Here is an 11,975-nt window from a genome sequence, read left to right as displayed (position 1 = left end):
CTAATTCAATTAGTGAGAACTAGAGTCAATGGATCCCAATCATCAATTACTTGGACATTAGTAACTCAAAAGTTCCTAAGTTACCCTTCCAAGCCAAGAGCATAAAATTCTACTCTAAAATCCAACCAAGCATTTCATCAAATACTTGGAAGGTACAAAAGAAAAGTAAAGCAAATTGACAACAAAAATAGAATCTAACAACAATTATTGCAAGGAATTAACAACAACAATCAAAAGAAACACAATTATTATGAAATACCTTGAATTGAATTGAAAGAAAAGAGAAGGAACAAGAGTGGATCTACAACAAAATATAGAAGCAACATAAAGGAGATTACAATAAAAGAATAGAAAAAGAATGTATGTAACAACAAGAAATTGAAAGGTAGAAGTAGATGAGAGCAAAGATTAAAACCTAGATCTAAGAACTAAACATAATCCTAATCCTAATTCTAGAGAGAAGTGAGAGCTTCTCTTTCTAAAACTAACTCTAAACTAATCATAATGAGTGTGTATGATTGAAAGTGAGTTAATCCCCAAAAGTCCCATTTGCTCTTCAATCCTTGGTTTTAAATAACATCTTTGGCACCAAAGTTGGTTGGGATTGGGTCCCACAACCCTCTGAATTTGCTGGCCATGTTTTCATTAAAAAATCATAAAGCAGCACCGACGCGTACGCGCACAGCACGTGTACGCGTCCATGGGGTAATTCGCAAGGTGCGCGTAAGCGCCAGGTGCGCGCGCGCGTCCATGGGCAAGTTCAATTCCTTGGCTTTTCATGATCTTCTCCACTTTGCATGCTTTCCTCTTCACTCCTTTGATCCATTCCTAGCCTTTTCAATCTGAAATCACTAACAAACACATCAAGGCATCTAGTGGAATCAAAGGGAGATTAAAATTATCAAGTTAAAGGCCTAAAAAGCATGTTTTCACATCTAAACACAAATTGGGAGACAATCACAAAATCATCCTATTTCATTGAATAAATGTGGGTAAAAGGTTATAAAATTCTTTAAATTCAACGTAAGATAAACCCTACAAATGGGGTTTATCAGTCGACTGTTCGTGGAGAGGACGTACCTCTTGCGCGCGTGTCTGTTCATTGCTGGGGATAACCGTTCGTCACCTTGTTCTTCACGCTAGGCATTAAATGCTCATAATGGGTTATTTTGAAACCCTGCGTGCAAAGACTATTTCGTCCTTTGCCTTTCGGCCTTTTGAGTTAGTTTCTTAATCCCCAATCATTCTTCCATTTTACTTCCACTTCATTCCCTTGTTCTTTCCATCTCTGTCTTCTTCTCCCTTGATCATTTCTACTGCAATTCTTGCGTCTGCGTGCGTTCGTGTGCGTTCACCCCTTTTCACTCCTTTTCAAATCATCACAATCAATCCTGTTAAGCATTCATCCCTCGCTTTCTGTTTAATCTTCATTTTGTCTCCATTATCAATCCTTCTGTATGAATGCTGCTTTTCTGGTTTGATTTGTATGCTGGACGACCTTAGTGCTAAGTAGGTGCGTTAGGGTAGGTACCTTTCCAGGGCACCATTTTTAGGCTTTACTTAGGATTTGTTTTGGCCGTGCTTGGTTTCAGTTGTTGAATAGGCCAAATGTAGTTTCTAGGCCTTTCCCGAACTCCCGACCTCGTAGACTAGGGGTGTTCGCGGTGCGGTTTGGTTCGGTTATTTAGGAAAAAGCCATCCGATCCGATTGTTTATTAAAACTGTGGTTCGGTTTGGTTTGATTTTTTTACTGAGACCATCCGAACCAAACCAAACCAATTAAAATCGATTTGGTTTGGTTTGGTTTATTCGGTTTTTTTAATTATTCAAAAAGATTTTAAATAAACAAAAAAATAAAAAATTACATTTAAGACCAAACCTAAAATTCATTATTATAATACAAATGTCCCAATTTCACAAACCCTAACCTCAATTTCACAGCAAGAATCCAACTCAATCCAAATTTCTCTATTATAGAATTGAAACCCTAAACCTAATCCTAATTTCACATTAACAGAATTCAAACCATAGCAATTTCATCAATCAAAAATCAAAACATATATTAAAATCATTGACAACGGCGGAACAGAGGCAGACCAGAGGCAGAGGCAGTGGCAAAGCTGTGAGCAGGACGCAGTGAGCAATAAACTGCATAATTACACAATTCACAAAATCATAAAAACAAAATTAAAATCACTTGTAAAAACAAAATCATAGAAAAACAGAAGCAGGAGCAAACAAAATAAAATCATAGAAAAATAGATGCAGAAACACAAAAAGTAAAATCACTAGCAGAATCATAAAACAGAATTAAAAATAAAAAAATGTAAACACAGAATCAGAGAAAAACAGAGGCAGAAGCACAACAAAATAAAATCACCAACAGAATAATAAAAACAAAAATTGAATACCTAACTTGGAGGCAATGTCATGGACGACGAACGGCGCCTGCTTGTGCGTGGAGGAAACGGTGGCTCCAGTGCGTAGAGGAAGACAAAAGCCCCTGGTGTGAGGAGCCTAGAGAGACACGGCGTAGAGGAGACGGCGGCTGCAGTGCATTGAGGACGATGAACGGAGGAAGAAAAAGAGTCACGCCAATTTGAGGGAATTTGCGCAACGAGGAAGGGCCGCCGTGAAGGTGTTGTCCGCGATGCCAGGGGCTGAGAGGACGACGACCTTGTGGCGGTGGGAAGAGAGTACTCGAGTGTGGAGAATAGAGAGTGGAGAGAGAGTTAGGGAATAGGTTACGGTGAGAATGGAGAGTGGAGAGAGTTAGGGAATAGGTTATGGTGAATGGCAGCTAGGTCATCTCAGGGGAATGAGGGTTTCATTTATTTATATATGTGTTTTAAAATAAATTGGTTCGGTTCGGTTTGGTTAGGGTTTTCACTAGCAGAACCGAAAACCGAACCGAACCGCAAAAAAACAGCAAAAAATCTTTTATTTTTTCAGTTTTTTTGGTTTTTGGTTTATTCGGTTTTCGATTTTTTCGGCTCGGTTGATCGGTTTTGAACACCCCTATCGTAGACTAACCGAGTGGTGCCCCACCTGTAGGTATGCCTCGTATCGTCTCATGAGCTTCCACCTCAGGCGCAGGTTACTACCGGTATGCTTGGGTGACCTCCGATGTGAATGACTCCCCAAACCAGATGGGTGAGGAAGAGCTTACGGAGTTCTGTCAAGCCGAGTACTTGTGCGGCGGAACCGACGAGGAGGCTAACTACGACGTTTTCGTTCCTGCTCCCAATGAGCAGTTGTACGAGATCAACCTTCACTCCCCCCGAATTGTCGACTGGATCTGGTTCTATAAGGCAATGTTTACCCAATTGGGGGTTCGCATTCCTTTTTCTTCCTTTCAAATGGCGCTCCTAAACCGGATCTCCGTGGCATCGTTGCAGTTGCATCCGAACAGTTGGGCTTCCATCCGCTGTTTTGAGAAGGTTTGTGAATACTTGGGGCTGCCGGTGTCTGTTGACATTTTCTTTTACCTCTTCAACCGCACGAATCCTTCTAAAGAAGGGAAGGCGAGGAAGGGATTCATGTCCTTCCGATTTGCCCAGGGTCGAAGGATTTTTGGCTTGTTCGAGGACTCTTACCATAGGTTCAAGGACAAGTACTTTAAAGTGCGCCCAGTCAAAGGTCGCCATCCCTTCTGGTTGTCATTAGAAGGGCAGCGCCTCATCCCAACGTATTAGAGTTTCGAGGTGGGGTTCAATACATTTATTAAGGTGACCTACAAGGGATGTCCGCTATGGACAAAAAGATTGTCGACGTGTTGTTGGCCGTCTTCGGGAGAAACCATGTGAACCCCCATCTCCTCGTGGGTGACCGGGAGGTCACCAGAAATTATGTTTGTGAGTAGCTTTAACTTTGCATTTCTCGCATTATTGTTCCCTTGATTTGTTACGCTGACTTCATGACTAACCTGTTCATTGATTTTGTTGCAGTGGGAATGTCTGCCGAGGTGACAGGCCTTGAGAGTTTGTATAAGACCTTTTTGGAGGAAAGTGATGAAGAGAAGGCTAACGGGAAGCTGGAGACCCCTCCTGAGAATAAGGAGGACCAGGCAGTGCCTTCGCCTCGTGACACCGAGATGTCGGATAAAAATGCTGCTGGGGTGCACGTCTCTCCTATTCGTGAGGAGGTGGCCGGTACTAGGGATTCGGCCTCCAATCAACACGTCGAGGATGATGACTTGAAGGTTATCCACAACCCCAAGAGGCAAAAGTCATCCTCCAGACCTGAAGGAGCCCTTACTGTGATGGAGAAAAACTTCGATGCCGGGAACTTTATAGACACCCAGTTGCTTCCCGGCACGGAAGAGTATTTCCATGGCTCTGACCATCCCGGGCAGGCAAGGTGGATGTATCGTACTCTTCTCCGTGGCACCGCCATAGCTCGGAAGGCTGAGTTTGAAGTGTCGGGAATACAGTCGGTGCAGAGGAGGCTCGAATCTTCCGTTAAGGCCAACAATCAATTTAAAACTCAAGTTCAAATATTTCAGGAGCAACTGTCCAAAGCAGGGGAAAAGCTTAAAGCTGTCGAGGAGAAGGCCATGACTGCTGAGAAAAAATTGAAGGTTTCAGATGCCGCCGTCTCCCGGCTAACCAAGCGGGAGATGACTTTGGAGAGCCAGCTCAATGCTGCGTAGGGCCGGGTGGCTGCTTTGGAAAAAGAGCGCGACGCAGCCGTCTCGTCTGCTAAGACCATTCAAGCCGAAGCTGAAGAGCTTAAGAAGAAGTACAAAGAGACCATGAAGCAGGGGAAAAGCGCCATAATGATGACTGAGGAGGCTCTTAAAGCCCAGGTGAAGATCGTGGCCCCTGACTTCGACACATCGGCGATCGGGGTTTTTAAAACAATCAAAGATGGCAAGATTGTCGATATGTCAAAGAAATGATCTCTTGTATCTTCGCATGGAGTTTGTAATTTTGTTGTTGAATCTTTCTGTGCATTTTCATGAACTTGTAGAACTTGTGATTTTTGAACTATTTTGATAGTCGCTTGGTCGGTTTACGATTATTGAATTTTTCCGCTTATTCGGCAGGGTATTTATTTACCGTTTTGTTGGTATTGGCTTGTCGCTGCGTTTGTTTACCATTGTTGGTAATTTGACGAAGCCAAGTCGTGGCTTTGCTATCGCTGTAGCCGTTTGTAATGGCGTTGACTTGGTCAGTTTTCGGGGTGATCAGTCCCGGCGTACCGTGTCGTCATCCCGTTTAACGTATTATAAGAAATTTGTTGTCGTGGAATGTATGAACGGGTAAGAATAAATTTGAACCAGAGAACATAAATTTTGAGTAAGGGAATATTAATCGGTAGTTTAGGCAAATCTATTGTAATGATAAGTTCTTAACAAAAGTAAATCACTGAGCTCGTCAGGTCCCCTACTCGGCGTGTTTGTGCTAAGAGTAAAATCTTCTTAAGTTACCCGCATTCCAGGTTTTCGGGACTTCCTTTGCCGTCGAGCTTTTCCAATTTGTAGGCACCCTTGCCAATCACCTCTTTGACCCTATAGGGGCCTTCCCAGTTTGCCGCCAATCTACCTTCCCCTTGAGTCGGCAGCCCGACGTCGTTGCGCCGCAAGACGAGATCGTTTTGTTCAAATTCTCTCCTGAGTACTTTGGTGTTGTAGCGCAGAGCCATCATTTGCTTTAGTGCCACTTCTGACAAATGGGCCATCTCCCTAGTCTCATCTACTAGGTCCTTTTCTACAGCTTCCTTTACTCCCCCCAAAAGTAATCGTGGGTTCGGCTTGCCGATCTCTACGGGTATCATTGCGTCCACCCCGTACGTCAGGCGGAAAGGGGTTTCTCTTGTGTACGACTGCTCGGTTGTACGGTAGGACCAGAGAACTGAGGCGAGTTCGTCGGCCCATGCACCTTTTTTATTTTCAAGCCGCTTCTTGAGGCCTAGCAAGATGACCTTGTTTGCGGCCTCAACTTGGCCGTTCGTCTGGGGATGCTCTACAGAGGAGAATTTCTGCTTTATGCCCAAATCGGCTAAGAGTTCTACGAACTTTTTGTCAGTGAACTGTGTCCCGTTATTAGAGATAACGATCTCTGGGATGCCGAATCGAGTTATCACATGTCTCCACATAAACTTTCGACAATTGGATAAGGATATACTGGCTAGTGGCTCGGCCTCTACCCACTTGGTGTAGTAGTCAATAGCCACTATGAGATACTTGACTTGCCCCGGGCCAACCGGGAAAGGTTCCAATAGGTCAACTTCCCACTGCGCGAAAGGTCGGGAAGACGTTAATAGGCTTAGTTCGGTTGGTGGTGCCTTATGGAAGTTGGCGTTCTCTTGGCACTTGACGCATTTCTCACGAACTCTTTGGAGTCCATCATCATCGATGGCCAGTAATATCCAGCCCTGATGAGCTTTCTTGCTAGGGCTTTGCCCCCGATGTGGTGGCCGCAGCACCCCTCATGGACTTCTCTGAGTACGTAGTCCGTTTGGTCGGGATGCAGGCACTTCAACAAGGGTTGGTTGAATCCCTTTTTAAATAGTTGACCTTGTACAATCGCAAATTTAGTCGCCTCTCTTCTCAACGCTTTGGCCAGCTTCTCACCATCAGGGAGTTTGCCAATTTCTAAGAAGTCAGTGATTGGGTCCATCCAGGAGGGGTCTGGCTTTGTCAGGTGGAGGGCAACTGCTATCATGCCTTGAATGAAAGACCGGTTGCCCGCTCCCAGTTTTGTGCTTGCTAACTTGGATAGGAGGTCTACTCGTGTGTTCCTTTCTCTCAGAACGTGCTAGATCGTTACCTTCTCGAATTGTTTGCTCAGCTATTTGACCTTCTCCAAGTACTTCTGTAACAGTGAGTCCCTGGCTTAGTAGCTTCCATTCACTTGAGAGGTGACGACCTGTGAGTCACTGCACACTTCCAACCTTGTAGCTCCGACTTCTTTGGCTAGGATTAAACCGCCCAATAGGGCCTCATACTCTACTTGGTTGTTTGATACCGGAAACTCAAACTTGATCGATTGTTCGTATATGACCCCGGCAGGGCTTTCCAAGATGATCCCGACACCTCCGGACGTTTGGTTGGAATCCCCGTCTACGTTGAGCCTCCACCGTATGCCCGTTTCCTCGGTTGGGTTCCCCGTTACTTCTACCAAGAAGTCGGCCATTGCTTGTGCCTTAATCGCATGTTAGGGCTCATACCGCAAGTCATACTGGGATAGCTCGATAGCCCAAGTAATCATTCTTCTGGCTAAGTCGGGTTTCTGGAGTACCTGGCGGATTCCCTGGTCCGTTCTTACGACCACTTAGTGACCTTGGAAGTATTACCGTAATCTGCGGAAAGAGGTTAAGAGCGCTACTGATAGCTTCTCTAATTTGCTGTATCTCAGTTCTGCTCTTTGTAATGCTCTGCTCACGAAGTAAATTGGTTGTTGAACCTTCCCTTCTTCACGCACCAAAACTGCCGCCATCGCTTCCTCTGTTATGGCCAGATACAGGTATAACGGTTCTCCGACCTTGGGCTTCACAAGTACATGTGGTGTTGCTAGGATCTGTTTTAAACCATTGAATGCTTCCTTGCACGCCGGGGTCTATTTGAATGCTATCCCCTTTCTCATCAAGTTGAAAAATGGCAGGGCCTTCGCTGCCGACGCCCCAAGGAAGCGAGATAGTGCGGTGAGCCTTCCCGACAATCTCTGAACGTCTTTGACATAGCCTGGGCTCTTCATTTGGAGTATCGCTTGACACTTTTCAGGGTTGGCCTCCACCCCTCTTTGGGTTATCATAAATTCTAGGAACTTTCCTGCCTCCATAGCAAAGGCACACTTGAGTGGGTTGAGCCTCATGCCGTGTTGTCGGAGGGAAGCGAACACATTTCCTAGGTCACTTAAGAGATCCTCAGGTCGGCTGGTCTTCGTGAGGATATCATCCACGTACACTTCCACCGTCGTTGGCCCTAATCATTTCCACTAGAGGTTCCATTAATTCATGTGGGAGGTTTCTGTTCACGAAGGTGAACTTCTTCTCCGTGTCCCCGACCCTAAACTTTTCCAAGTTTCCCTCCGGTTCGGGTCTGGGCTTGTCGCTGACTCTAGCATCCAGGTCGGTGAGGAACACTCCTGATGCATCTTTAGATTTCTTTCTTAAGGAGAGACTGCGTTTTCGCAAGCGACTGCCATTTCTAAGTCTCCTTTTATGGAACCCACGGATCCGTCATCAGCAATGAACTTCATTACCAATATCTTTGTACTGATCACTGCCCCGAGATCGTTAATGGTTTCCCTCCCTAGGATGACGTTGTAGGCCGTGGAGTCTTGCAAAACCACAAACTCGGCCATTACCAATCTTCGCCCCTATCCTGGTCCTATGGATACTGGCAGGGAGATTCTTTCATTGGGCTTGATGAAGTGGTCACCTAGTCCTACAACACCGTGCTGGTGAGTCTTTAAGTCGGCATCCTGTAGGCCCAAGGCATCGAACACGTTGTGGAACATAATATTCGAGTCCGCCCCAGTATCTACAAGGATCCGCTTGATGAGGCCGGTTCCCACTCTGGCTGTGATGACCATGGGAGGGTTTTCCACGATCTCATCAAACCATTGGTCTTTCGGACCGAACAAAATGGACGGAAGCCTTTTGGAGCTTTGTGCGGAAGACGAGGAAACTGCCAGGACTTTGGCTTCTTTCTTGTGTGCCGACTTTGACCTCAGAGCCGCGTTTCTTGCTGTTACCACGTTCACTATGGTAAGACCGTGGTCATTGTCCTCCGGCTCTAGACGTCGCTTCACTGCGCAGGTCTTGTCCTCTCTCTCGTGGTCGCGATTTCGTCTCCTCGGCTCCTTAATGAGGTGGGAGAATTCGGCTAATTTTCCATCCTGGATTGCTTGTTCCAGGTCATCCTTCAGGTCGAAGTTGTCCTGTGTCTTATGTCCATAGCCCTTATGATAATCATAATAGAGGCTCCTGTTCCCCCCGGTTCGGTCCTTTAGACGTCGGGGCTTCGACAAGATTCCCTTCTCGCCTATCTGTTGATAAACTTCTATGATGGAGACGGTGAGGAGAGTGTAATTGGTGAACTTCCCGACTCGAGAAAACGGCCAGGGTGTCTTACTCGGACTGCCGTCTCTGGCGTGTTCCTTCTGCCTTTCTCCGCTACCGTGCTGCCAGGATTGATTGTAGGAGGACTGCCGCTTGTTGGCAGCCACGACATGACTGACTTCTTCATCGTTAATGTATTCCCTGGCTACGCTTTGGATCTTCTACATCGTCCTCACCGGCTTCATGGTGAGATGCTTTCTAAAGTCCTCATTCTGGAGTCCGTTCATCAAACACATACTATCTATCGAGTCAGTTAGCCCGTCGATCTCCAGGCACTCATCGTTGAATCGGTCTAGATATTTTCTGGTCGGCTCGCCAGACCTCTGAGTCACCCCGGGCAAATTGATCAGGTGTTTTGCCTTTGCAATTTTGGTTGTAAATTGGGCCAGGAAAGCGTGGCTGATGTCTGAAAACTTGGCCACCGAGCCCTGCGGGAGGCTGTTGAACCACCATATCGTAGGTACCGCCAAGGTGACCGGGAAAGCGCGGCACCTCACCTCATCTCCAACTTCCTCCAGGTTCATCCTGGCCTTGAAGGCCGTGAGGTGTTCCTATGGGTCTTGGGTTCCGTCATACCTCATGTCCGTCGGCTTATCAAAGTGCTTTGGTAGCCAGACCTCGAGAATGGAACGATGAAAGGGGGTCTCGCCCATTATCATGGGCCGGTGTGTTCTCCTTGGCCTTTCTCTTTCGTCTTCTTGGTCTTGCTCAGTAGCACTCCTTTCAAGTCGGGAGTATATCAAGTGGTCCCGACGTATTCTTAGGCGCTCCAATCCCTCCCAGGTGCTCTTGGATTCAGATCATGGGCTACGTGTACGTCAGGGATGACTTCTCTAAGGAGTTCTTCCCCGTGTCACCGGAGAATGGGAATCGCTTAGCTCGGGCATTCGTCGATGGCGTTCTTGATCTGCCAGCTGGCGTTCCAGGTTATGCATTCTATGACGCAATTCATGTATCATCCTGGTGTTGTTGTTGCTTGTTCCCCCGAAGAGGCATCTCTCCTGGGATCTTGTAGCCGGCTCAGAACGTCGCGGGGGGGACCTCGTCCGCTCCCGGGGAGAAGCGATGGAGGCTGCCCCCTCAGGGCCCGCTCCGCGACCATGGTCCCCTAGACCCTGTACGATGTCCATTTAGGCAATTTTTTTCCACAGACGGCGCCAATGTTCGGTATGTCGAGTACCGAACGGTTCAGAGGGATCCTCGGGTTGATAGGTGGGGTGTGGTCTGGAACCGAGTCGCGAGGGTGAAACTGGAGTAGCCGACGTCCCGAGCTCTTCATGTGGAGGGGGTGTCACCTGTAAAGACACTCCGACGCTCTAGTCAGTTGAGTGTGCAGGTAAAAAAGGGATAAATGATGTGTGTCGTACCGTGGGGGAGGGGTAGGACCCTCCTCATATATACTGTGTCAGAAGTGGGTCCTACAAGAGAAGACTCACCTTTCTCGAAGCTTCCTTATACAGCTGTAGTGATGAGCTGCCAAGGACGCGTGTTCGGGTCGGTGGTTAAGCGGCTTGCACCCGACCGTTCGGGTCGGGTCAGCCCGCAATCTGTTTGGGCTAGGCCGCAACAGAAACAAAAATTCAAATTTAGCACCTAAACTAAATTCAGAATTGCATCGGCAATAATTCCAATCAAAACACAAAATTATTTCAAAAAATTAGCAACTCAGAATAGTAAAATTATTTTGGAAAATTTAACAACACCAGCAACCATCATCCATCAAAATTTAACAAAATAAACAAACATGAACAAAAATAGAAAAATCAACAACTTAGAATCAGTCAAATTAACAAAATAAAACCTCAACCATCAAAATCCAGAATCCAAGATTGAACTTATCAGTTATCACTATTTTTAAAAAGGTTTAATTACTCTGTTGGTCCTTATAGTTTTGCGAAATTTTCAATTAGGTCCCTATACTTTATTTCCTTTAAATTGGATCTCTGCACCAAATTTTTTTTTTCAATTAGGTCCCTCTTAACAGTAATTGGTTTAATATATAGGGACCTAATTAAGAAAAAAATTGGTGTAAGGACTCAAATAAAAGGAAAAAAAGTATAAAGATCCAATTAAAAATAAAATTTGGTGTAAGGAATTAATTAAAAGGAAAAAAAAGTATAGGAACCTAATTGAAAATTTTGCAAAACTATAGGGACCAATAGAGTAATTAATCCTTTTAAAAATTATATCAAAATTCTATTTAGTATCAACAATTTAGAATGATTAATTCACATAATTAATAAAATAAAAAAATTAACTGAAAAACAAAAACTAAATAAAGAACTCACTGTATTAATTCATATAATTAACAAAATAAAAAAATAATTGAAAATTTGAAGAACTTACTGCGGCACAGAGAGCAAACAAGGCCTAGAGTCCACAGTGGCAGAGACAGATGCGCGGCAAGACAGAAGTGGACGACGACAGAAGCTTCGAACCAACCTTCCTACGACGACAATGACAGAAGCTTCAAGTGGCGAAGGTGGCAACCGCTGGTGGTCACTGCCGGTGTCGATAGTGGTAGGAATGGTAGAGGCATTCCTTCTGCTCATTGGAGACTTGGAGGAAATTAGGGTTGGAGTTAGGAAGGGAGAAGGAGAAGGAGAGCGAGGCCTTCCACATTCGTGAGGCTGGGTTTGGGAATTGGTGGACTGGGTTAGTGACTTAGGGTTTTCTTTTTTCTTTTTTTACCTTGAGTCAAAACGCTGCCGTTTCTGAATTTGGATTACAAAATCGGGTTTTTTAAAACCTGACTGATTTTTTAATCGGTTTTTTACAAGACGGTTCTAGGGTCAAACAGACCAGTCAGATGACCGGTTCTTGGTTAATCCAGTCGATCCAGTCTAATTTTCACAACCTTGATTACGACACACAAACAAACTCAGTTCAAAATAAGCACAGACCAA

At 45.3% G+C, this 11,975-nt stretch overlaps 1 protein-coding gene across 1 annotated transcript; it reads right to left on the bottom strand.

The window, feature by feature from the left end:
- Positions 1 to 8,324: 8,324 nt before the first annotated feature.
- Positions 8,325 to 9,593, bottom strand: LOC107463650 (uncharacterized). The gene is made up of 2 exons (XM_016082487.1): positions 9,308 to 9,593; positions 8,325 to 9,214 (listed from the first exon to the last, which is right to left on the bottom strand). Exons 1-2 carry the CDS (start codon positions 9,591 to 9,593, stop codon positions 8,325 to 8,327), a joined length of 1,176 nt encoding a protein of 391 aa, XP_015937973.1.
- Positions 9,594 to 11,975: the final 2,382 nt, after the last annotated feature.

Source organism: Arachis duranensis, chromosome 1 (genome assembly GCF_000817695.3).
Source record: "Arachis duranensis cultivar V14167 chromosome 1, aradu.V14167.gnm2.J7QH, whole genome shotgun sequence".
NCBI classification, from domain to species: Eukaryota; Viridiplantae; Streptophyta; class Magnoliopsida; order Fabales; family Fabaceae; genus Arachis; species Arachis duranensis.
The sequence above is the reverse complement of the archived record's forward strand: the minus strand, read 5'-3'. Positions and strand labels throughout refer to the sequence as shown.